Here is a 27,902-nt window from a genome sequence, read left to right as displayed (position 1 = left end):
AAAATACTGTAAAAAAGCTCTTTTTTGGGGGCTGAGTATACAGTTTATTAACTTAGTTATGCATGTGTTCAAATATATGGTTAGTATTTGTGTATGTTGTTTTTACGATCTGAAAGTGAGTGACGTGACAGAATCTCTCACCACAATTGAAGAATGACCCCAAACTCCTCCGAGATCATATTAAAACTGTTGCAAAAAGAAACCACAGGGAAACTTTCAACAAGGGGTTTGCAACATTGACAGGCAGTTACCTTAAAAATCCCTAAAGTGCTTCAAAATTTGGCCTACAGTATAACTTTCACTCAGCCGACACAAACAGTTGCATAGCTGAGGGACCACAAATGCTGTCCATGCCTGCCGGCAAACTGAGTAAATGCATTGTGAAATCAGAAGTGCAAAAGGGAGCATGCAGTAGAAAACAGAATAAATCTCTTCACCCTGCCAATGGCACTATATCTCTGTAGTCCTATAGTAAGATGACTGTGCAAAATGTTGGCTTGTTCATAAATCATGATGTTGCGATTCCTCCTCAGGCCTTTAAATAACCAACTCCGTCACAGTACATCTAACATCACCTCGGCTGATTAATGTTGGGGCGTAATGACTATAAAATATGAGTCTTGTGCTAGCTGTCAAACAGTAATTGGAAGAAAAAGTGGCAAAATCAAGGCCAAGTGTGGTGCATTTTCCATAAACATGTTTAACAGCTCATTGTCTGTATAAAGAGTGTTTTGTCTTGCCATGTACAGTATATAAAATAACCCCAGCTCATAACGGAAGGCTTTGCTGCATATCAGGAATCCTACATTAACTGTTCTGGAGTAGCTCTAAATGACTATTGATAGAAGTGAAATCTGAGTTTTTCAATTACAGGCAAAACTACCCATGTTGCATTAGCACACTCTTTAAAGGACTTGGCTTATTTGTAGCAGGCAGAAAAACATAATGACAAAACACTTTGACTCCAAACATTCCATTGAGTTTCTGGTAAAAGCAGCAGAAGAGAAACAGCCTGCAGGCCCGGCAACCAGAAAGATAGACAACACTGATTACGCCGACTGAACGCAGGGAAAAAAAATAATAATTCAATTAATTTCAACTTTTTCTTTTAAAAGCAATTTCATCCAGGGTACAAGGTCAGGGAGATGCTTGAAAGAAACATACATTTCCATTATAAATTAAATCATGATTATAAATACAATACAATTCAATTCAACAGATATCTTTCACAAGCAATAACAACACAACCAAGAACAAGTTCATGCCAAACTGGTGACTATTTTCCTGTAGAGTCACAGCATCGTTATAATTCATGGCACAAAGCCTAGAATTTACTGGCAAATGCAGTTATGTTGTGCTATTAGTCTGCTTTTGGCACTTTTCACAAATAAGTAGGTTGCTGAACAGAAATGGAAGAAACCTGTGACTCACATCTGGGGGGTTTAAACTGCAGCTTGACAGGTTAAGAAACGTTCCCTAAAATCTGCTCACTAGAATTAAACAGTAATGGGACAACCGATACTTTTAAAACCACACAAAGACGCAGACCCTCATTTTAGATGCCTAAACTACACACGTTCTGATTATTGTCGCCTTTGTTATATAAGAGCTGTGGGCGTGTATCATTTCTGCACACGGTCCCTATGGAATTTTTTTTTGTAAAGACTAGTGCCCGTGTGTCCTGTCCGGTGACATTCCGAGCTGTACCTGCCCAACATCTGGACTCAACTGCAGGCCATTCTCCCCTCAGGCCCTGACACATAAACTGTACACATTCTCTAAATACCTCACCTATCCAATCACACTAGGGATCACAGCCAACATATGGAGAGCTTAGTGAATTAAAGACAATTAGCATAGAGGAACAAAACATATGCTTTAGAGTGTGTGAAATCCGTCCACAAATCAACAAGTTTGTGTTCTGATGCGGATAGCATTAATGCCTCTAACAATGCTTATTCAAGAGGAAGCGAGTGATCCTCTAGTGTGAGGTATTTATGGATAACAGTGTAAATCTTATCATTTCCAATGCATTAATAATGTAGAGGTTCTTTTAAAGCTTTTCTCTGTGCTGAATAGCAACTAACTACTGCATTGACTAATGCACAAAGAAGGTTGCATGGATTATGACACATTGATGTGACATTTGTTAGCCATGTGCTAAAAAGCATCTGTTTGCATTTAGAAGTCAGACCGCCCACTAAGGTTTCGCATTACAGCAAAAATGCCGGTCTGAGTAAATATACTGAGCTCTAACCGGTAAGTGCTATTATTTAAAGCATGAAAACGTAATTCATCGAAAAAACATACAAATATATAAACCTGGATATTACAATTTTCAATTCCAAAAACATATCAAAGTGTCATTGCTTGTAAGTTGTTTATGAGGAGCTTCTATGACACTGATGTAGTGGGAGACTGCACGGGCTGGAGGAACTCTGACGTGAAAACAGCTTCCGCATACTCTTCACAAACGTCCTGGAACTCTGCCGCCACATCGGCCAGTGCCTCGGCCATTAGCTCATCCGCCAGACTGAGGGACACAAGGGGAAAGAGAGTTACAATCTCACAGCACTTACTGCTCAGTTTACTTTAAAGGGATAGTTCACCCAAAAAGTTTTGAAGTATGTAGTTTCTGCGACACTAGTAGCAGAATCACAAAAATACAGTATATTTTGCAAAAGCCCGTGCCTCCCCAACCCAAACATCCCAAACACCGCTCTTACGGGTGCTACGTGAAGGCATGTCTCAATGGGTAAAACTAGGCTACTTTCAATGACCGGTTAGATATTTAGAATATTTTTAGCTGTATTGCTATGTGTCATAAGCAAGCAGCTGAGTGGGCGAACACTCTGTTTGAGGCTTTCTAAACTGGACACATCAAAGTCCATTGTAAGGCGTTGCATCACAATACCTAGTTTGCTTTGGCGTGTTCATGACCGGTTTAATCTTTAAAGATCTAAATGCAGTGAATTTTGGCTTGTTCTTCTGTAACCGAAGCTAAATGTCTTTTTTTATGTCTTCCCCCTTTTCAGCGCTGCACTCGTTGTATTCTGTCTTCCTGTTTGTACTTCCACAGCATGAAGGTAAGATCTTACAAATTTATGAATGAATCGATCATTTTCAAATCTTCCAGGTCTATCTACAATTGTTATGACATCTGCTTCTAACATTACAATGCTCATGACAACTTTTGTTAATTCTATAATTAGGAAATCCACATCACCAGCTAATTACTCTTTGACAGCAATACCATAGAAATATACAGAGCAACCGCAAAAACAGAAGTTCAAACACAAAATTCTAAAGACGGCTGCATGCTTGTTTCTCTGGCGCATAAGGTCTATACAGTAGGTTGAGCTGCTAAGAGATTGAAAGATCTGAGCAGACCGCTCTCAATGTTTTAATGGTTCCTGGGGGCTCAGTGTTTATACTCTCGGGGGATATAAACCAATTAATGTGATACTAATTGTAGTCAATGAACAATAAACTAGGTTAAGAGAATGTATTTTAACATAACAAATAGTACGTACTTCCCCTTTAATCTTAGTTATTATAATTGCCTCATTCAGAATGAACATGTTTGGTATATTTTAGCACCAGTGTTGTTATTGGTCTACTATTGTATAAATGTGTGTTATAAATCTTATTGTGAACAATTAATTTGTGCATATGCTTCATTTATTAAATGTGTTGACCTCATTATGTTTAAATAAAAACAACTAAACAGGACCTTCCGGTTTAAAACGACTTTTCTCAGGTGAGGTATCCAAACTTCACCAATCATTTAATTCGCCACATCTCAAAATCAACAACTGAAGCATAGATCATAGAAGAATAGTCCCTGCCCTACAATTTTACTTTTTGAAAATCTGTTTTACTCAAAAGTACATCACAATACATAGGAATTAGGAAAAGATATGTCACTACTTCGGTTTCATCGCAACTTTTAAGATATATAAATATTATAATTAAATATTTAAAAAAATAAAAATAATAATAGCTAACAAACTTGACAAAAGCACATAAAATTACAAAATCTTAAACAAATGAAAAAGAAAAATTTAAATCTACAAATAAAAGGTATTCAATTTCTAAATATTAGTAAATACAATACTAGTATAAAAATAATTAAATAAAACTGTTTTGTGATCTCCCAACGTTAAAAAATAACAGTTACTTTTTTCTATACTTTTAGAAAAGAGTCCAAGGCACTTCTTCCATTACAAAAAAGTTAAAAAGCTTTTATTCACATTATGCTGCCTAGTCACAGTTTTTTTATTAATTTTTTTAACTGTTTATGGATTTCGGCCTTCAACCTTCCTTAGACAGAAGTATTTTCTTTTTTTCTCACACTCTATGTCTTTAAGACAGTGATAAGATCTTCTAAATCCCTCCTTTGAGGCAAATATTCCTCGGCGTAAAGAGCAGAGCTAACCAGAGAGTCCAGTCAGTCTGTGCTCACTCAAGGCCTTGACTGCCTTCAAGGCTCTTATTACCCACAATGCACTGCAGACTGACAAGTGCCCGCACCCATTCCCAGCAGCAGCACTAATTGCCGTGACATTTCACATCTTCTCTATTTCTCTAGAATAATAACCATTCAGAGTCTCTACGGTGCAACACTGACCTCTGCAAAAATAAAAATAGACCCTCAATTTAATTTTATATCCGTGCAATAACTCAGCTTTTTTATCAAGCCGCAGGTAAATATTTTCACTTTTCGATTCCTCACTTTCTTGCTTCCGTAAATGATTTTTGCAACAATTCTTCTCGCCACCCACACAGCCCATGGCGCGAGGATCAAGTCTGACAAATGAGACCTCAGCTCTAGGATCAGATTCTGGCTTTTGGCTTCCTCTTCCCACCGCTGTTAAAAGTGTGCTCTCTGTGGACTAGAAGGACTTGATAAATATCCACCGCATTGCACCAACTTAAAAATTCTGTTAAGTATGCTAATGGTGAGGTGGGCGTGCAGGAGCACTAGTGGAACAACAAAGACGCTCATTTGCACAGGAGCATGCTCTACATTAGCACCCATCAAAAAACAGAGCTAATATTTACATTTAAAATAGCATCGTGTGCGAGGATCATTATAACCGAGAGGCTGTAAACAATCTCAACTCCTACTAGCGGTGTCACTGTGGGAAACACGCTGAGGCTTATGATTAATCTGCTGTTGCTCGAGTGCAAATAGAAGAGCTGAGCTTTTAGTGTTTGTACATCCAGGAACATGTCTTAAGCACAAACTAAATATGTCAGGAAATTGCAGATATCAGTGCTGAATTAATAATAGCTCATTTAGATTATATGCAAGATTCCTCTCCAACCCAGGTTCATTGAAAAACATGCCTGTGGTGTACCGGTCACTTCTGAAAAATATTACATTCCTTGCAGATTTCACAACACTAAAAACTGAAATGTTCAGTAACCAGTTAACCAAAGCAAACGTGAGATGAAAATTCATTTTCTGAAGTAACCATACTATTTTAGCTGGCGTCTAGCTCTTTTATTGCAGCTAAGTGCAATAATGTACCAGGCGTGCTACCGAGCAAGTTTACTATGTCGGGAAAGCCATAAATATGTCAAAATGTATTTGTTTAGAAACCATGCACTATGGCAAAGTGTTTTGAGGTCATACTATAGTACTGTGCTATAAAACGAATTATTAATCAATAATCTGCCCCTGTAATCTTAATTTGTGTGAAAAAGAAAAAAAATGTGACTGTTTTACTGCCACAGTGCATACATGTTCTCCAGTCACTAATGTTACTAATATCCTTAACGAATCATGCATTTTCATTTGAGTTCTTTCCACTCTTTAGTGTTGATTGATATGTGTTATTAATAAAGAAATGATTAGATTCAAACCTGTCTGCAATTGCCCAGGGATTGAAGCTCCCCAGAGCCTCATGTGAGACCAGGCAAAGGAAGGCATCATGGTTCTCCCTGTATTTCTGGATACTTCTCTGCATGCTGGGCGGCACAGTGAGGTACGTCCCTCGTGTGCTTTCCCCTCCAGCTGAGACTGGATTCCTGGGGTCATTTAGAGTTAAACACTCCTCATCTAGCATCGACGTGTCTGATGCAGCCCTGCAAACGGAAGGAAAAAGAAATTCTCATGCATTTTGCTCAATCTTGCATAAAGGTCATATCATTTCAAATGTGTGCATCTAAAAGGCAACAGAAATAATTTTCAGGTTTACTTGTTCTTGTCTTTTATCACCAAAGACAGCACAGTTTGTAATTGTTATTCTGTATTAAAAAATCCGATTACAGTACTTAACAGAATATACGTATATTCACGGAACAAAATTATAAGCACAACAGTTTTGTTTTTGCCCCCATTTTTCATGAGCTGAACTCAAAGATCTGGTAAAACTGTACATTTTAGAGCGGCCTTTTATTGTGGCCAGCCTAAGACACATCATACTGTCTAATCAGCATCTTGATATGCCACACCTGTGAGGTGGATGGATTATCTCGGCAAAGGAGAAGTGCTCACTAACACAGATTTGTGAACAATATTTGAGAGAAATAGGCCTTTTGTGTACATAGAAAAAGTCTTAGACCTTAGATCGTTCAGCTCATGAAAAATGGGGGCAAAAACCAAAGTGTTGCATTTATCATTTTGTTCAGTGTATATATATATATATATATATATATATATTATTTTATGCTCACCAATACTGCATTTTTTTTATAAAAAATACAGTAAAACCAGTAATATTGTAAAATTGTTACAATTATAAATATCGATTTTCTATTTTAATAAATGTTAAAATATAATGCATTACTGTGACGGCATTTCACTTTCACATGATTCTTCAGAAATTATACTAATATGCTGATAAGGGACATTAAAAAATCTTAATTATTCGAAATGTGGTTAAACAGAAACATTTCCAATTAGCTCATCATGTCTAAACAGAAACATCAGTAAGATCTATTCACGCCTCAGACCGCCATACTGGTAAGGGAATTAAAGAGTGATACAAACACAATCACAACAAATTAATACTCTAAATGAATATTCAATTTTGATTTAAGTGGTGTTAAATCTGGAACGAAAAGCACTCGTGTAAACGTCTCTACCCCTGCCTCAGATCACTTCCATGTGAGCTCAGCGCACCAGCCGTCTCATCTGGACCACACTGGGTACACTTGGTGTTAATCAGACCCTCTGAAGCACACTTTCCACCTTCATATTTAGCAGCAGAAGTAAGAAACATCTCACAACTCCTATTCCAGGTTGCCTTTAATATAAATATTGGACGCAAGCTCAGTCTAGACACTTAAAGCGCAAGGCCTCCAAAAGCTCACAAGGGCCATTTATTTTCTAATGGAATATCATGGGGGCCGGCGCTGCTATTGTACAATCACTTCCCCTTTACCGTTCCCGCAAGGCGCCTCTTTGTGCGACTAATAGAATACCGCTCTGGCTAACAGCTACCTCAAGCGTTTCGAGCGTGCTGTGGTACTCTAGAGAAGTGAGGAATTCACCGCGGCTGGGTGAATAATGTCAAACTTTGAGCAGGTGCACAGTGCGAACAAAAACGGGTGAAAGGACGGTCAAGGTAAGCGCTTAATTTAGGGATTCAAATTAGAAGGCGTCCCTTCTGTTAATTTGGCTCTGAAGTTATGCAAGCAAGAAAGGTCATACGAGGTTCTGAACGCACATGCAGTTCTGTAAGATGTAAAAACAAGCATGCACATGCACAGTGAAACGGGCAAAGTCTTTCCAGGCTTCTTCTGTCAAAACAAGCCTGGCAATGCACGGCGGAGAGCCAAAAATAATGACCAAAATGTCTCCCTTTCCTCCTTTCAACACAAGCTTCAGCAGTCACAATCAGAAGAAAAAACACTGCCAGAGCTCCACGTGTGATTTATACAGGCAGACACAATGCTGGGCTGACTTGTGAACACGTTCCAGTGTGTTTTGGCCGATAGCATGAGGCAAGGGAGAACTTTTTCTTAGGGAAGCTTAATAAACAACGAGGAAGCCAATAACAAATGGGTAGAAGTTAACACCTAAAACAATAACTATAGTGCATTTTACACTTCTCCAGAGTGCCACAGCATGCCTTTAAGGGAAATTAGCAGTTTAAAAGGAGGGTGAAGCACCATCTAGTGAACCTCTTCACAGAGATTGTGAATAAAAACATATACACAAATGTAATTTTACTTTCTATTCTATAAGAGTGCAACCAGTGTACATTGATTCACAATTAAATAACTTTTGTGATCCAGTTCTTTCAATGAAAAATTCACCACTTTTGACAAACAAAATCACAGAATCAAAATAAATACAGAATGGTTGTTCATATGCAAATGTGTAGTTAAGGATACACATTTGTGTAATAAATTATTCTAAATAAATAAATACCTCATACATAAATAAATAATATTTTTATATTATATAAATACATCCTACATGCATAACATTGGTGTGTCATTCTGTGCTTTTAAATGGCCAACAGAGGTTACAAGATCGAAACGTTGCTTTGAAGTTCTCGCAAGGAATACAGAATGGACCAGAAAAGCAGCAGACCATAGACGAACAGCGTTTTGACCTGAACAGACGGGACTGATATAATGGTGAAAGGCAGCTGTAATAAGGTTGTGCAAACAGAAATGAGACGTGTGAAAGTCAGTGGATGGGATTCTGGACGACCAATGCTCTATAAATATTCAGAAGCCAGAGATCAAAACCAATAAAGCTAAAGGGCTCCAGTTTTGTGGTTTTCATCCAGTGAGAGGGCCGTAACCAGCAGCAAGGTTACCGTCAAGGAGCCGGAGAGGGAGATTAGCCAGACAAGGTTAGATGGAGAAAGAGATGGAGGAAAAGAAAGAGATGGCAGTATGAATTAAATGGTTAGAGAACAGAGAATGAAGATCAAACCGAAAGAGGCAGCCTCACCATGAGCTCTGCATTGATGTCTTTGAGCTTTGGATGAGAAGTGGGGGATCAGACACTCTCTTAGATGTGTTGGTCACTCTATTGTTGAGACCTCCAAAACCCATAACCTCTTTATGCGGATGCAGACACAGCACATTATAAGATATCACCACTTATTTGAACTATCACTCCTTTATGATTCTGTTTCTGACACTTCTGCATTAGAAAACCTCATTCAGTGAGAGTTTGTTGCAGAATAGCACTCTACTGCAAAACAAACGAGATCAATTAAAACAAGACAAATGTACTTGAGCAGCAAAATTGTATAAGATTATAAGACTTGTTTTCAAAGATTTTATCCCGAATTACGTTTGTAGAGCTATTTTCTATTTCAATATATTATTTTGTCATTTATTCCTGTGCTGGCAAAGCTGAATTTTCAGCATCATCACTGCAGTCTTCAGTGTCACATGATCCTGCAGAAATCATTCCAATTTGGTCCTCATGAAACATTTAGCCTATTATTGCTGTTGAAAACAGTTGTGCTGCTTTATATTTTTGTGGAAACCATGATGCAGTTTGTTTATGGTTCTTTGATGAATAAAGTCTAAAAGAACAGCGTTTATTTAAAATAGAAATCTTTTGTAACATTATAAATGTATTTACTGTCACTTTTGAACAATTTAATGTGTCCTTGCTGAATAAAAGTATATAATAATAAAAGCCATGCAAGTAATTTAATAAAGGTAATTTTCAAAAATGTAGTAACTCGCTACATCTCTGAAATTCTCCTCTCCTCTAGAACCACCTTTTACTCATAGATAAGATAGATAAAATCAAATCCAGTGCAAAATGTTTCAAATGCCATTTTGTCAAATTGAAATATCAACCTAGCCATTCAGAAAAAAATGGTGCAGAATGAGAATCCACATTGGAGACTTCCTCTCTGTGTATTGTGTGAAATATTGATGTTGAAAGAGCACTAAAATGGACTAGAATGGAAGAGGAGTGGCGGGTGATATCAGGGCACAGATTGGTCTGTTTGATGCTTTTATGGCTGAATCAAATGACACTTGACTCTACAATCCACTGAGAGAAAAATCCAAACAAATCACAGAGGGAGAAAAAAAACGAGAAACAAACACGTGTATCGAGTTTCATTGTAAATCGGTCACGATAATTGATTATGTTTTGGTAGAGCTTTTTAGCTTCTCCCCTGGGTCCCCTAACATTCCTTTCCTCAAGCCAAAGTGGTTCTCTGAATAATAAAAACAATGAAAAACTAAAGCTAAAAAGCAAAGCCACACTGACAGCTCTCTATTGTGCTGAAGTAAGGACACACATTGCTTCTTTGCAACCAGCCTAGCAGTGACAAATGAACTGTGTGCAGCCTTCTGAATCCGAGAATAAATCCCCTATCAGTCTGTGTGTGCCATTTACAAACTTCACAGTGTTTCCGTTTCAAACAGTGTGTTGCCTTCGCAGGTAATCAGAGATTAGACAACAAATAATAAGCTCTTCGTGCTAATCAACATCAAGGCCCAATATCCGCTCTTTAAATTACCTCCCATGAGCATGCGCTACACCGCCAAAAAGCTCCCAGTTGTTGCCCCCTCTAGTGGCACATTTCATACGCAAATAACATTTGACTGGTTTCCCATCATAAATCCTCTGTTCGGCCTTGGCCTTTAGTTGCTGTACTAAAAGCCGAGTAATTACCATAATGCTTTGCATAATTCATTTTCCACGAGTTTTATCTTTCTCGGCCACATCCGCCCAATAATCGTCCATTCTGATGTTAATAAGCTGCAAAAAGGATGTAAAATGCTCACTGAGAGTTTGATTGAACTATTAGGTTGATTCTAATATATACAACTGTAACATCAGGAGAGAATTAACGCCGGAGGCCAGAAGAATAAATGACATTACGAGACAGCTGATGAGTAGATTGACTGTAACTTTTAGATCAAGAGTGTAATGTCCATTTGTGTGGCTTTTAAACGAGCAGCAGTTGGCGAGTTGTCATTATACTGTGCACCCAGGATGGAGGCAGATATGGACACTTCTTTTGGATGGATTAGTCAAGAATAAGTTGCAAAAAGCTTTTGATGACAGCCATTTCCTAAGTCAAAGAAATAAAATATTGCATTACGTTTGCCAGCTGGCAACTAGACAAGGATTCTGAAGTGATGTCAAGATATTTTGTCCTAAAGGTAAGGTGATAGCACTGAGTGTAATAGAAGTTGCTTTGGATACAAGCAACTGCTATTATTACTTACTAACTACAGCGCTGTGGGAAAAAAAGTTAGTGCACCCCATTAAGAAAACGAAGTGTAGGCCTTACTCTTTAATGTGGTTCAACTAATTTGTACTGATGTATTGATAAAACCGGTGTACTAACTTTTTCCAAAAAAAAAGTACATTCCAAGTGTCATTTGTCAAATTATAGTGTTTTTTATCTATTTACATTGGTGAAATTGAAAAATTCAGTATGTAAAAAAACAGTCAAATTTCATAGTCAAGTGTATGCATTTTTTTGCATATTAGAATGATTTCTGAAGGATCATGTGACACTAAAGACTGGTGTACGGATGCTGAAAATTCAGCTTTACAATCACAGGAATAGATTACATATAAAATTGCAATAACATATTTCACAAAATTACTGTTTATTTTATCAAATAAATGCAGCCTTCTTTCAAAAATATTCAAAAATGTTATCGACCTCAAAATAATAATCTTATTATGTGATTTCTCTACTGGACAACTGCCAGTATAACTGATAGGCCCTTGATCCCTGAATCCCTTTCAGTCACTGCAGCTCACTGGATTTCTCCAGAGGGATCTTAATCGTGGTCACAGTCATTGCTCATGTTTCAACACAGACAAAAGAGAGACTGACGAATAGCCTCCTCGTGCAGTGACATTTTAGAGCCAGTGTTTTCTGACAGCATAAAGTGACTAGCTAAGGATAAATAAATCCAAACAAAGGTTCAGATCAGGGCGGTGGAGAGTACCCATGGCCCACGCAGCCTGTGACATCCACGCTTGCCCAAATACCCATGGTGAGTGCACTGGAACATGGAGAGAATAAACAAATCTCACAGTGGGCCTCATCAATCCTTATGGTTACCGTCTGGGATGTTAATTGACTGTTTACATGCAGAGGTATGGTAACACAAATATTACTATAAAAGGACTGCAGTGCCTTGTCCTCTATCTGTACCGGTTCCAGATTGAAGTTGGTGCTTTTTTTTTTGGACAAAGATAGTCAGTGAAGCATGATGCTCACTGACCAGAGACCAGTGAACAAATGCCCAACACTGCAGGACTGTATGATAACAGAGGCAGCAACAGTAGGCAGCCATATCTATCTATCCATCCATCCATCCATCCATCCATCCATCCATCCATCCCCTATTGTAATTGTTAGCATTTCCAAGGATTAGCATTCTCCCCAAAAAGTGATCGGGCAGACCAAACCGTAAGTCGTAGAGACTTGAAACTTTGAGGGATCGTAGTACCCATCCCGTCTATAACGTCACTAAGGCTTGCCCCAATCGGCCTGATGGTGGCGCTACAGCGATCAAAAGTACGTAATGGCTCATAACCCCTAAACAGTTTGTAGTAGGCTCAAGTGTTTTATTTTGGAATCCTTGGCTCTGAAAAACCTACTTTTACAAACTAGTCCTAGAGTTTTCGCCCGATAGGAACCAAACCAGTGCAGAAAGATTCTCTAGTCTGATTGTCAATAATTATCGCCAAAAAAAATGTACGTCCACAACGGTATGCCAAAACGTTTGAAGCTTTGTGTGTGTGTGTGTGTGTGTGTGTGTGTGTGTGTGTGTGTGTGTGTGTGTAAGCATGGTTACTGTGTATCAAGTATTATTGTTCAAACCTTTAATTTCTGTGTGTGTGTGTGTGTGTGTGTGTTTTAGCGTATTCTTTTTTGTGAATATTTGATGGTGTCAGCTGTACATTTCAGGTCAACATAAACCCTGACAGCATAAATGGCATAAAACTCTTGAACCCCGTTATTGATTATTGTAATGTGTATTATTTCTACTTATACACTAACATGTACATGCAAAACAATGTAATATATTTTGTATATAATATTCACATGTAGAAGCTCTTGTGCTAGATTTTATAATAATTGGCTGTGGAAAAAAAAATTCACCCAATGAAAGTGTAGGGGTTTTATTTAGCTTATTGGATTGTCATTTCACCAAAGTCGATAGATAAAAGACTACTTATTAGTTCTACCACATACCCATAAACATATTACACCTACCAATAAATATTCAATAGTCATTCAGTGACAGAGATGTGACATTTTGTAAAACTCAGTGAAAAGCAGCACATGAAATACAGTATGCTATTACACATACTGTAAGCTCTCTACTATTCACTGTCGCACTTACATCTCTATACTGGTTTGTACCTTTGAAACTTTGTATTGCAGCACTCAGAATAATTTATTTGTGTTGTCGCTTTGATAAAAGCATTTGCTACATGAATAAATGCAAATATAAATTATTGAAAGATGTACTGATCATTTCAGGCAGAATGTAGCAGACAGAATACACACTCGGAAGGCTTGTAGACACTGCTGTAATTCCCTGAGATTAGACATGAGATGATGCTTTGAAGTTTGTTTAGACATTGTGCTCCTATGTTGAGAGAGAAAAAGAAAGTGGAGGCTGAATGTTTACACTGCGTTCACAGAGCTGAAGGGCCTCGCTGTGAGCTGAAGCCGAAGAGGAGAAAGCATTTTAATCTTCTAATGCATCTATTGAACCTGTTCCACTAAATTTCCCATCTCTCTCGCTTTAGACAACTCTCACACTCTCAAGACTGTCCCTATTTATTATTTTATTTTCCTCATTCATTTACTGAGCCACAGCTGCTGCCAAAGCTTTGGGCAGAAAGCAGCGAGGCTCCCGCTCTCTCTTGGCAGAACTACAGAAGGAGGAGGCGGAGGGAGAGAGAGCTTTTACCAGCAGATATTTTAGATTTTGATTTATTGAATTCTCCCTAAACAGACAGATATCACAGTGCAAAAAAAAACACTCAATGTGCTGTTCTTCTGCAAATTAAAGTGAAGATTGTTTAAATTGTGACTGATCCAAATGTGCCTGGCATATAGGCAGTCAATACACTCTAAAACCAGCCGACAGTCACTCACCCTGTCTCCACTGGCTTTTGCAGGAGGATGTCGGCCGAGCCGGGTGCATTCAGGACTGGTTTCGTCAGTCGGATTGGCTGAGGAGAGGCTGGCCTGGAGCTAGAAATATTCCTCGGATCGTCTGCAACACACAAGACGCGTTACACTGCTGCCATCTGGTGGATATCACTGTCATATCAGCCAAACATAATGCAGAGCACATACTTGTCTGTCTCTCTGGGGACAAAGTGGGCAGATGCAGAGACTGACCTTCTAATGCTCCCAAAAGGACAACTGATATCTACTTTTGTCAGGGATGAATTTAAATGGCCTGTGTGGGTACTGTCTCACCTGTGCGTTTTTCCCAAATGAGAGGGTCTGAGTATGAGATCATAGCAAAGCGTCGACGCACATCTTCCTGGTCTCTCTGAGTAACAAAATAGAGCTTTATGTGTCGGGTGGTTTAATACTTCAGTTTATTTTTTTATTTTTTGAGCCAAAATTTCCCCCCCAGAAAAAAATAATAATAATACAAATAAAACTACTAATACAAAAACAATTACCTAATATAAATGACTATATATACAAGTTTTTAATAATTTTAATTATTCATTATTATTAATTATTTAATTTGTTTTTATTTTTAACCATTTCTTTTTTATATAAAATAATAATGATTATAACAACAACAACAAATTTAAATAATAATAATAATAAAAAAGAAACATATCAAGTTCTGAACATTGGCATCACTCCAAACTCACAAATCTTATAGTCTATGTCTTTATCTCCCACACACTGACCTCCATCTCCTCCATCCTCAGCAACATGCTCTCTAACGTGGGGTCCTGCAGCTTCCTCTCAGCATCAGTCTCGGCCACCTGCTGCCTCTCCGTCACCCACAGAGCTTGAGCTGCGTCCTCCAGAAGATCGTCCAGAAGAGCTTCGCTCAGGACATCCGCCCTGGCCTTAGGCTGCCAGCATTTACAACACAGCTTAGTCACATTCTCACATTTTCTTTTTTATGTGAACTTTTGGAAATTGAATATGGATTGAAAAGCCTCAGTGCTCATCCAGGAATACGAACGGAAGTAGTTTTAGAAAAGTAATGAGTTTCTCACCTTATCTGCAACCTTCAGCCGCTCTCTGAGAGTGTCACTTCCTGCTTCAACCACCTGCCGTACAAGTATGAGAAAGAAAAGAAATGAACAGAAAGAAATGACTGTCTATTCACATCAATGCCAACATACATGCACAACAGCTGGGCTGTCCGAGGGGAAGAACATACAAATATTGTGGAAAAACAGTCCAATGGTACACTCAGTCTTGCAAGAGATTAAATCTTCTGCAGATAGACTCCCTATGTCAGACATAAAAAATAATTGGGGGGACACCTGTCATCAGATGTATGCATTTACCTGTGCTCGATCCAACAAAGGCTGAATTCTCTCTTTAACGGCCCGCTCAGCTTTTTCCGCCCATTGTGTCGGGGAGCCCACTGTGGTCCTACCATGCCCACATATTCAATTATTAATACACATCAATGATAACATGCACTCAAAAATATAAAGTTCAATGAACAATTAAATTGAGTAAACGTTACAAAGCAATTCAATTAAGAATTTTCAAAAAAAAAAATCAGACTAAATTAAGTTATGCCTACTACATGCAAAGGACTGAGCAGAATTTAATACATACTTACGGTAATGTTTTTTCTAGCATTCTGAAATTTAGTGGCACATTTATTAAGTTAAATTAACTAAACAGATGTATGTAAGCTTGTTTCCGCCACAGAATAAAAAATAAAAGAGGTAATTTTGCGAGTTATAATTCACAATTCTGAATTTATAACATGCAATTTGGACTTTTTATCTCAGAATTCTGACTTTTTCTCACAATTGTGTTTAAATCTCTAAAGCCTCAAAATTGCGAGAAAACAAGTCAGAATTGTGAGATAAAAAGACGCAATTGCGTGTTATAAAGTCAGAATTGTGATTTGTGAAAGTCAGAAAAGTCAGAACTCGCAATTCTGAGAAAAAAAGTCAGTATTTTTCCCGCTCAGAATTAGACTTTATATCTCACAATTCTAAGAAAAGAAGTCAGAATTGTGAGATGTAAACTCGCAATTGTGAAATAAAAAGTCGCAACTATCTTTTAAAATGTTTTCTTTTGTGGTGGAAACAAGCTTCTATACAGATTGATGATTTTTAATTTCCAGCTTGTTTGTCTAGATCTGTATTTCAAGACAAACATCATTATTCAAGTAGACCCAATGTAAATTGATTGTCAACGTGCATTTTGATTGCACTCAGTTAAATTTGGCAACAAAATGTTCAAGAAATGCATTGCATGAGCTCTTATTAATGAACTAAGTTAAACAAGCACAAGAATTCCTTTTTTGAACCGCTGGTTAAGTATAATAATGAAGCAGCTGCTGTTGTACCGGAGTTTGTTAATGCGGTCAGCCTCTTCTTTACTCAGACGATTCAGCTCTCTCAGTCTGTCTGCAGTCACCCGGTCCAACCAGGCTTGCCTATTGCAAATTAAAAATGCACAGCAATGAACTTCTACTGCGGTCACATACTCAACAGCGAACATGAGCATTTCAAATAGAGGATCAGAGTGATGATTGTTTATATAAATTGAGCCAAGTAATAATTATTTAGAAATTTTATTTTTTTTCTTTGGAAACTCCAGGGAAATTTCTTAAATATCTGGAAGAGAGGGTTCCATATATACCTGAGGGCTTCATTTTGGGCTTGTTTCCTAGTATCATGTGATAGGAGCTGTGTACTGGAATTGGTCTGTGGCTCCTGCTTTACAGGGCTCTTTTGAGGTGAGAACAGACATCTGGGCTCTGGCCGGCTGGACACAGCACTACACCTGTGTATATATACATACATTTGAGTAGAACACAAAGGTGCAACCATGTCAAGTCTGAATAAGTAATGGATAAGAGGATTGGATGTACTGACCGTGGGCGAGGAGGAGAGTGAGGAGAAGTTGGCATCCAAGGCACAGTGGGCTCTTTCTGGGGTACCTGGTTTTCTCTTAGTCGGGATGAGACAGTGGGTTGCTGGAAGCTGGCATCACGAAGATGACCCGCCTGCTTAATTTGAGGCATAGTGTGTCTGTTATCACTTTTATCAGATTTTTGTGAAAACTCATCTAAAATCATACACTATCATTCAAAAGTTTGGGGTTGGTAATTTCGTAATGTTTATTAAAAAGAAGTATCTTATGCTCATAGAGGCTGCATTTATTTAATAGAAAATACAGTAAAAACAGTAATATTATGAAATATTAGTAATTATTAAGTAACTCTTTTTTATTTTAATATATTTTAAAATGTAATTTATTCCTGTGATGGCAAAGCTGAATCTACTCCAGTCTTCAGTGCCACATTATCCTTTAGAAATCATTATAATATGCTGATTTGGTGTTTTTAAGAATCATTTATTATTATTGTCAATGTTTAAAACTGCTGTTCTGTTTAATATTTTTGTGGAAACCATGATAAAAAAAATTTCAGGATTATTTGATGTTCAAAAGAACAGCATTTATTTGAGATAAAGCTTTTGTAACAATTTAAATGTTTAACTGATACTTTTGACCAATTTAATGCCTCCGTATAAAAGTATTAATTTATTTTAAAAAAAACATACTAACCCCAAACTTTTGAACGTTAGTGTATCACATTAAAGTAAAAAAAAGTACTAAATTACTGTAGTAGTAAAGTACTACTACTATAACTAACTATAACTAAAACTAACATCACTGAATTAATAATAAAAGAAATACCTTAACATGGTCTGGGTTGATGGCACTGGTAGTTTTGTTGGATTTCTGTGCTTCTGCCTCTCTTAGTTTTTGATGATGTATGAGGCTCTCTAGCCCTGCCTTTAGAACTTCATTACGCTCCTTCACCAAAGCCTGTGAGGTCTTGTGGGATTTCCCTGCCAGTCTGCTGCCTGCATTTATTAACACAAATATCAGATCTTTTGCAATACCTTGAAACCAAACTCACTCTACAAATCGTTTTCACATTCACATTAAATAAATAACTCAATATTGATTTTATTTCAAAATACAGGGGCGCAGAAAAGTATGTGTACATTTTAGACAGTTTAGTCACATAAAAAAAAAAAAACTTTTAAAAACGTTGAAAAAAAGAATACAAAAACCCCCACAAAATATAACAAAAAGTTGCATCTCCAAATAAAAGCTGCTAGAGCTTTTCTAAGAAGAAGTGTGTTTGTGCTTGAAAATAAATAATAAATGCCTTTTTAAGTCGTAATTTATGTGATGGAAGTCGAGTCAATGTGGACTAGTCGCTGATGACGTCATTAACAAATAAGCCTGAACTGCGAGCTGAGACTCGAACGAGGGTTTCCTTGTGCACAGCTATGGCATATAACACAGCACTGCCCACAAGACTATCGCTGCTACATATCAGCTTATTTTTATTAGTTATTTTGTATTCGGGTCATTATATCTCTCACAGATTTCTGCTCGATCTAAATCACATACAGATGAAGTAGCACAGTAAAGATTGCAATTGGTGGGATCGATACTAGGAAATATATGCTAGAACTTTTCAGTTTCTAAGCCATTTTATTGAGAAATCACAGAACAGTGTTGACAATAAATTTCTGCGCTACTGAATGTTTCTCTGTGCACGCAATCTACTCATGAGCTTCTGTCTGTATGCGTGTTACAATGCAGCAGCACATTAGTTAGTAAAGACCATTAACTTCTGTGTACAATAACGTAATGTGCACTGTTTAACACGTGCATTCTCCTGATCAAATTAGAGCATTCAGATGGTATAATCAAACATATCTTGTGGAGTGCTCTCGGAGTAGGCATTTATGTGTCATTTTAAAGTGTACTTCAAATATTTCTTATCCTGTTGCGCCCTCTATAGGCCATGATCAGCGACTAGTCGACGTCAAGCTTAAAGTCTCATGGAAGAACCTTAAAGTCGACTAGTCTACTAGTCTGTGCAACCCTTAACAGATACAACACCAAAAACCTTTCGGAAAAAAGAACGTCACCCTTGGTCGTCATGACTCACCACCAGGCTTTTTTGCAGCAGCTGGCTTTCGGGGTCTTCGAGAGGTCCTCTCAGCTGGGTCTCTGGCAGGACGAGGAGGGGACATGCTGCGGGCCCTTACCCGGCTAGAAGTCTTTTCCACTGGGTTGACAATCTGCAAATCTAAGTTTCTTTTCCTCTGTGCCTCCTGCTTACTCAGTGCTGAGTCAAGCGTCTGAGGAATCAAACACACAAAAGCATTAAATAAGGTTTTTGTATTCATTTTTGCATTTATACATAGTGTGTATTTAACGAATCACCTCTAATTTCTGCAGGATGTCGAGGGCTGTCTCTGGTACAGTAGATCCTTGTCCTGAATGTACTTTGGCTGAGCAGAGAGAGAGCTGGCGAATCAGCTGACCCAGCTCTTTGCAGTGGGTGGGCACTCTGCTCTCTGTAGGGTCCGACAGCTGGTTGATAAAAACCTGCATGGCTCTTACAGCTCCCCGGTGAGCAGCAGCCAGTCGGTCCATTGCCTTGGACTGAGAAGACAACCACAGAAACATTTAAATCATTCATGCACTTCAAAATCAAGCTAAAATTAAACCTTTTTATTTATTTTATTTACTTTTATTGATTTGTTGGGTAAAATAAACTTTGGTACCTTTTGGGTGTGTTTGACATTCTGGGGACGCAGCTTGTCTAGATCCTCCTGTATCTCTTTAATCTTGAAAAGAGAAACAAAACAGTCCCGTTGTGAATCTCTAAAGCCTCCTTTTCATCTCTGACAAAGGACAGACCAGAAGTCATTCATTTCCAAAGGAGAGTAGCACAGGAACTGCGTGGTTTGTTGCAGAATTTTCAGATGCTACTTGGGCGTCAGATGTTTTAAATATTAGAATTTTGCCACTAAACTGTATGCGACAGATGTTATGTATTTTTTCTAATCAAAACTATAAACGTGTGAGGTTTTTGTGTGGATATAAATGTTTGAGGTTAAAATTACCAAGATTTTTGCACTAAAACGTTTATTTTTAAAACTATTTCTGTGAAATTAGTAGTTATGAATAATTATTTCTAAAATAATTATTTTAGCATTATTACACAATTATTTACATTAATTAGCAGTAGAAACCTACTATGCTTTTCTTTTAAATGTATTGACGGTCATATTTTTTTGTGTGGATATTTTTACATAATTTAAAAATGCTGAATAAGCAGAATTGTGAATAATAATGTCCGAAATAATTTAATTTACATTTACACTTTTATGGACAAAAGTTATTTACATGAATTAGCTCTAAAACAATCTACTATGCTTCTCTTTCAAATGTATTTGCAGTCTTTTGTGTGAATATATTAATTCATACATTCATTCATTATTTTACAATTGTTAATAAGCAGAGTAACGGATGCTTCACGACCAATTTGAAAGTTCTGTGCGACTGTCACTTGAGGGTGAAATGCGCAAATATCAGAGATAGTGAAAAGACAGCTTAAATTCCTCTTCAGTAAATACTTCATATTACTGTGTACATGAATTGCAGTGCTTACAGACCTGCTGTTGTAACACATAGATGATACGTGCGGAACGGGCAGCCTGCTCCTGCCGCCGGATCTCCATCCTGTGCTTCTCATCAGGCTCCAGAACCTCCACCACACGCCCTGCAGAAAACCCACATGCAAGCCTCTTTAAAAGCGAAAAATATATAATTTGGGTGACTAGGAATAATAAGAATACCTTTATTAACCAATTGCTCTATCCTTTGAACATATGTGCTCAGTTCCTTCTGTAATTTACAGATCTCCTGGCTGAGCTGAGGTTCATTGCTTTTGACTCTCGGATCAAGATCTTTGGTGGGTGTCGGGCCCTGTTTAAGTTGCCTGTTGGGATTTTGAGGAGTATAAACAAGCACCTGATCCCCGCTTTTTATTTGCTTCTTTGGACCTGGCATCTTTGGGTAGACCACATGAGGACTGTTATCTGTGTAGCTTCTTTCAGGGCTGATAATCTGGGATCTCTCCGCTGGTTCAAGTGAGGAACGGCTGATGGATTCCTGTCGTTTCCTGCGCAGATCTCTCCTGGCGAGTCTGACGGCTGCCTGCATGCGCTCTTCTGAGAGGACTGAGAGGCGTAAGGAGCTGCTACAGCTCTCCATATCATCCTGCCTCTCTAGACGGGGTATAAGTTTCTCTATCACAATGGGAGAAGGGGGTTCCACACCGGTGGCTCGGTTAAGAACACTGGGTGCCATTATGTTATTGAACTGAAGCTGTGATCAGAAGAATCAGAACCCATGAGAATCAAGGAGAAGCTTGTTCATCAACATCAAAATCAAGTTTGCATAAGAATACAGCATCACTCACACTCACACGCACACACACACGCACACACACACACACACACACACACACACACACACACACACACGCGTTCTTACATCAGTACAGTACCTGTGTTTGCAGACCAGCCATTTGAGACACAGGGGAGCCTTTTTTAATCCATTCACGGTTAAAATGACCCAGTTCACCAATGGTCATGGCATATCCCCTTTGGAAATCAGAAATCATCCTGATAAAATCTTATTTATGAGCTGTCTTGATGGAAATAATACATTAAATCAATCCCGCTTGAGTAACGTTAATCCTTTACAGAGCAGCTAATTGTCTGTTCCGATCGATTACAAAAAAAAGAGAGATTGGTTTATCACACGAAAACACAGTAAATGGACGAGTAAATAAGCGGTATTATGTTTTAACATGACAGGCAGTTGTTAAACAGCCACTAAACTCAATATTTGTTTATAGGAAGTGTCCGGCAGTTTAAAACACCGCCATGACAACAAAACACTTCTTCGTGATTGTCTGTCAGACGTTATAATTGAGTTCGGTCATGTTGTCGCCTCCTGCCGGTCTGAGGTACTGCTTGCTCGCACTGCGGCATGGCCCTGCGGTCTGATGTGACCATATACTGTCCCAAAATGTTGAATTTAAATATTTTTTTGGGGGGAATGTTAAATATTTAAATGTATTGTTAATTTATTAATGTTATATTAAGACAAAAAACAACTTTAGTTGCCCCCCCCCCCCCCCCAAACATTACAATACAGACAAATCTTATATTCAACAAAAAAACTATTATTAAAAACTACACACCAAAACAGGTTTTCAATTAAAAGCGGGAGTCCATTAAAGGGATAGTTCACCCAAAAATGAAAATTATGTCATCATTTACTCACCCTCGAGTTGTTCGAGTTGTTATGTTGAACACAAAAGAAGATATTTTGAAGAATATGGGTAACCAAACAGACCCCATTGACTAGTTTGTTTCTTTTTTTATGGACGTCAATGGGGTCCATCAACTGTTTGGTTACCCATATTCTTCAAAATATCTTCTTTTGTGTTCAATAGAAGAAAGAAATTCATACAGGTTGATGACATAATTTTCATTTAGGTGAACTATTAAGCTACATAAAACAGAAAATTCTTAAAGTTATTAAAACAGTTGTAAATTAATAAATCTTACAATGTCATGAAACATTGGCATTTAAATTATTGACATTTCTGTTATTTTAATGAATATAAAATATATATATATATAGTGTACGCTATAGGCCTACAACATATATAGCCTACAAACTCATCATTTAAATGCAAATGGTCCATGAAGTTATAACACAACCTAACAGACATTTCTTTAGAAATTAAAACATTCCTGTTAGTTATAGTTAATAAAATCTTATTAAATAGATGTGTAATAATAGGCTATTACAGAGGGTAATCTGCTATAATGACACACAGTGACACAGCTGCTCTCTGCCCTCGTTTACTCTTCAATGAGCTCACGTCAGACACCCTGTCACCATGGAAACATGGCCAACCTCACTCAAGCGGTGAGTCTCTGCCACAGACCGAAGACACAGTGCACCTGAAGAGATGAGAATCAGAGCACATGAAATATGGGACATGAACAGGACAAACTGAGCGCAATATCGACCTGTTTATGGAAAGAGGAAATCAGGGCAGAGAGAGAGAGAGAGAGAGAGAGAGAGAGAGAGAGAGAGAGAGAGAGAGAGAGAGAGAGAGAGAGAGAGAGAGAGAGACTCGGGTCTCACAAATCAATTCGTAATTAAGCACACAGACAATTCAAAAGCCCAGAAAGACTCAACCCCATAATACATGAGGGTGGCAGACAGATATGAATATATTTTATTATATTAATAACATGCATTCAGGAGACCACCCTGAGCTATGGAACGGAGCTGGGATATTTCTGCAGGCTATGAGGGAAGAGAAGGTCCGACTTGCCCATTTCATCCTCGTGGCCTTGGGAGATGACGTGGTAAATGGGTGTGTGGAGATTGAAGGCGTAAGCGGGCGCACTCTGTTAATGTGTTCCGCTGAACTGACCCAGCCCAGCGCGAGAGCTTGTTTCATGCAGCTGCTCCTGGGGCGCGGGGCGGGTGTAGAGCGGCGGGACGAGGCGGGCCAGACCGCCCTGAGCCTGGCGAGTCAGCATGGACACCTGGATGCTGTTCGGCTTCTGCTACTCAACGGTGCTCAAACAGACACCCCTGACAACGAGGGCAGACGCCCACTCGATTATGCCGCTCAAGAACACCACGGTAAAGTGGTTAAATTCCTGTTGAAAGCGTCGAGACGACAGGAGATAAAAGACAAACATGAAGATTTCACACTTTCAGGCTCAATGGAAAAACTAGCTAGTTGGCAACCAGAAAACAGGCCTAAAACTCTACATGGTGCTTTTCTCAGTGGCCTCAGGCGTTTACTGTGCAAACAAAGTGTGTGTGATTTGTTTATGACTGAGCATGTGATTTGCAACCCTTATGCACTGGAACATGATGAAGAGAAAAGGCTCAAAGGACACAGAAAATATCCCGGCGGCATCTTTCAGTCATCCGCCCAGCTGGCTATCCCTGACCATGTCACTAAAAACTCTACATTTTTCCCTGCCTGGATGAAAAATGGACCAACATGTCACTTTGATTCAATCCTGAAAACAAATAGCAGCTTTTGGAGGTGGATGACCCCTAAAATGTTCCTAAACTGCACAGACAACGAATCCCAGATTAATCTGCTTGTCCCGGATGAGGATGCTGAAAGTCTTTCTTCAACAGCAGAAGAGATGCCATTCACAGACCAAATCGAGCAGAACCATCGCTTCCTGGATGAGGGAAGTGAGAACTTCCTTGGATTTGAAAGAATGGATAGGCGCAATAGCCTTTCAAGTGAAAGGAAGCTTATAGAAAGATTATAGAAAGTTAAATATATGCACTTAATTTCTATACCTTATTGTCTTTTTGAAACACATTGAATCTCAGATTCAGTGGTATTACATTGCCCTCTTGTGGATTTAAGAAGGCATTAGCAAATTGCTTGCTGCATTTCTACACAACTTCTGAATTTTGAAGATAATAATATTAAAAAACTTAGGTAAATCATAATAAAGTCAGAATTATGACATAAGTTATGGAATTTGAAGTCTTTATAAGATTAAAAGTCATAGCCTAATTATGACATAAAAGTCAAAATTATAAGGGAAAAAGTTGATATTATAAGAGACAGAAATTTTAGTTTACATAAAAAGTTTAAACTATGAGATGATGATGCTGTAACAATGACATGCCAATCTCTCCCATGAGTTGTCATGACAGAACTACAGTTGTGTCACAAAATATAGTTTTAAGAGTCTTTCAGGCGAGAATGTAGGCCTAATTGTTTACATTTTAAATATGCGGTCTACGTATAAAGATAGTACTTCAGAGATGTGAGATTCAGGAGATGTGAGATGCAGGGCAGGGCAGGTATAGGCAGCCATAGATTTAGAGGCATAAGGTGGGCTACTGTAAGTATAACCCAACAATGCAACAATAATAAAACAATGCATCGACTTGTACCTTATACTTATGATAGCTACTTAAGTACTTTTAAAAAATGAGTACTTCTGTTCTTTTACTTAAATAGAAATCGGTCTTTACAACTTTAAATTGTAATGGAGTAATATTTGACCATATAATGTACTTTCGCTCAAGTAAGGAAGTTGTGTACTTTGTCCACCTCTGTACAAATGACAATGTGGATGACTATGGCCATGGCACTATTTGCAGTTCCTCCTTGAGGTTGCTATAAAAAATAAAAATAAAAAACAGGTGTGCCAACAATTGTGCCACAGTCATCCATTTTTACCAAAGATAAATGTAATTCAAGTTCATGTAAAGTAATGCAGTATTATGTGTAGAAGTGAAATGTGTAGAAGTGTATTATGTTTTTATTATCTTCACTCATTGTCCTTGCACCTATTTAGTTATTCGCTTCAGTTTAGTTATTATTTTCGACTTTAGTTTGGATCAATTGTTTTCAAACAAATACACATCTGTGGCCCTTATTATACATTATTTTCTGACTGGTGGATAAAGAATTATGCTTAAGTAGTGTTTGCATATTAAAATTTGTGTTTATTGGATTCAGGTTTTGATGATCTTGTGAATGTAAATATTTATAATTACTGAATACCAATCCTTTCTAAATGAACACATGGGGGAAAATGTACATTGATGTGTATAATTTTGCAAAAAGAGTTAAACAGATCTAAACTTTTGTGGGAATGGCTAATGGCATTTATAGTTTTGACAAATGAGTCAGATTGACCAACTATTCAAATTGTTAGAAAAACAGTCCAAAATGAATGACATGCAAAGTAACAAATAGCAAGATATAGCATCATGTTTTACCCCGAATAGAATAGCCAGGAAAAACACCCTTGCATGTTTACAGAAATATTCTAACTAACATCCAGACATCTTTTTAGACTTTTTACCTTAATCAGAAAATAATGGATGTAAAATGTTCAATGTTAGTTTGCAGCAACTGGCAGCTGTTGTGTTGAAAGCATGGTGTGATATCTGGTCCATATAACAAGTGTTTATTTAGCCTCATCTCACAATACCTCTGCTGGAAGTGAACGGAGGGAGAACAAATGTGTCTTGACAACTTTCAGTTCAGTTTAATTATTGAGCAAGTGAAGAGACACAGTGTCTCCAGTATTCTCTCATCAAGCAAACACACACAGACCTAAGATACACGGACAGAGACTAACAATGGGAAGAGGCATGATCAAGAAGATAATAAACCCCTTTATGATTTACTGTGTGGTAAAATACAGTCATGTCTTTCTGGCGTCATAACATCAGATCAAATTAGGAGAAACAGAGCACAATCAAGTCGTAATGATAACTGTGCATTACAGCTTAGATGGATATATTTAACACTGGTCATAAAACTTGTGTTATGACTCATCAGGTAAGTACATCAAATATGTAAATCCACATAAGGCTGCCAGGCTTGCACAAAGATGAGTGTGTATATATAAAGATAGACTTTTAACAGCAGGGAGACAAAATAAGTTATACTCTAAGAGAGCAGTCATTCATGAACTTATAACTATAATGAACACTCAAATGCAACAGACCTCAATGTACCTTTTCTCATTCAACTTTTACAATCAAAGCAGGTAAAATAATAATTCTAGTGACTTTGGTTTAGTAGTGCAGTCCACAATGGTATTGGTTTGGCTCGTGAAAAACAAGCTTGTAAAGTGAAATATCCGTAGACATTATTTAAAAAAAGTAAGCAGCCCAGATTTCCTGGAAGGAGGTTATAATACAAACATTAACATCCAGTATAAATAAAGGTTTAAATTCCATTATATAAAAAAGGAAAACATTGATAAATACAAGTGTTTAGGCTACAGGGAAAAAACATTAACTGAACAACAAAATGTATCATAATCTCAAAAAATATTAACAAATGTAACTAAATATGATCAGATGTGTCATGCAGGGATTCTGCATGGTGCTAAGGTGCTTAGTTTTTACAAATATTTTGTAATAATATTTAGCTGTTAAAGTGTAAATGTATTGTGTTGTTATAATATAATATATACTTCAAATGTAGTTCTAAAAGTCATACACGTTTCAATATTTTACAGTATAATTGTAGTTTATGTAAAAGTATATTTTTTACTGTATATTGTAAATTAACTTAATGAGTTAACTATAGCATTTTAATATATTTTTTCCTGTGTAAATAAGGAAATTATTCGATTCTAAAGCCAAACGCCAATGACGTGCAGACTGTTAAAGTGAACCAGTAGCTACTGTAGGCTATAACAAAAACCTATTGTTATTAAACAATGCACAAAATACCATAACACAATAATAAATCTTGTATTATTATTATTGCCATTTACATAAGGTGCCATATATAGGTAAAATGTAGGCCTATATAATATAGGCTAATAAGTTATTAATAAAATGTACGTTTATCAGTCGTCCATTTTAAATAAGCAAAGTCAGAGTAGAGGAAGGATATCTGATAAATAGTGATCCGCACTGATAAATGTGCTGTGTTGGGACAGTTTGCATAGTGCATTAGAAATAGTGTAACAGAGAGTGAATCCAGCCGCGCGCATGTCTCTCTATCCCTGATTGCACAAGAGGTTTGTTGTCTTCGTGGTGTTCGTGGAATCACCTGGTGTCCAGAAGAGCACATAGTAGATGGCTAAGAAGAAAGCTGCGACTGAAACACACATAAAGTAAGCGATACCCATCGCCACTTTCACCCAGATCTTCGTGGCTCTTTTGGCGTGTTTCACCCTCTGGTCTCCGGGGTAACTCGGTCGCCGAGTCTCCTCTCCTCCGGTTGTCCGGACGGGTTTGTCTCCTCTCATTCTGCGGTAACTGATTCGTGATAATTCCAGCGGTCAGTGTTTGTTCTTCAGA

At 37.8% G+C, this 27,902-nt stretch overlaps 1 protein-coding gene across 2 annotated transcripts; it reads right to left on the bottom strand.

The window, feature by feature from the left end:
* Positions 1-1,091: 1,091 nt before the first annotated feature.
* On the bottom strand, positions 1,092-22,067 carry kiaa0753 (KIAA0753 ortholog). 2 transcript variants are annotated; one of them, XM_079609530.1, is made up of 17 exons: positions 21,556-22,067; positions 20,843-21,374; positions 20,660-20,766; positions 19,766-19,828; positions 19,422-19,643; positions 19,144-19,336; positions 17,868-18,037; positions 17,042-17,172; positions 16,806-16,949; positions 16,510-16,599; positions 15,485-15,572; positions 15,188-15,241; positions 14,870-15,040; positions 14,418-14,493; positions 14,088-14,208; positions 5,872-6,093; positions 1,092-2,533 (listed from the first exon to the last, which is right to left on the bottom strand). In XM_079609530.1, exons 1-17 carry the CDS (start codon positions 21,670-21,672, stop codon positions 2,395-2,397), a joined length of 2,640 nt encoding a protein of 879 aa, XP_079465656.1. In that variant the 5' UTR covers positions 21,673-22,067; the 3' UTR covers positions 1,092-2,394. The 2 variants fall into 2 exon arrangements, with proteins under 2 accessions (XP_079465656.1, XP_079465655.1); XM_079609529.1 differs by having other exon boundaries at positions 17,042-17,175; positions 21,556-22,043.
* Between the last annotated feature and the right edge of the window lie 5,835 nt (positions 22,068-27,902).

The sequence above is a fragment of the Phoxinus phoxinus genome (genome assembly GCF_949152265.1).
Source record: "Phoxinus phoxinus genome assembly, chromosome: 4".
Classification (NCBI taxonomy): Eukaryota; Metazoa; Chordata; class Actinopteri; order Cypriniformes; family Leuciscidae; genus Phoxinus; species Phoxinus phoxinus.
This window is presented reverse-complemented; position numbering and strand designations above follow the sequence as displayed.

Coding starts and splice junctions, on each gene's coding strand:
- kiaa0753 (XM_079609529.1), bottom strand. CDS start 21,672: ATGATTTCTGATTTCCAAAGGGGATATGCCATGACCATTGGTGAACTG. Junction 19,644..19,765: donor ATGTCAAACACACCCAAAAG/GTACCAAAGTTT, acceptor TTGTCTTCTCAG/TCCAAGGCAATGGACCGACT. Junction 19,337..19,421: donor ACATCCTGCAGAAATTAGAG/GTGATTCGTTAA, acceptor TTGATTCCTCAG/ACGCTTGACTCAGCACTGAG.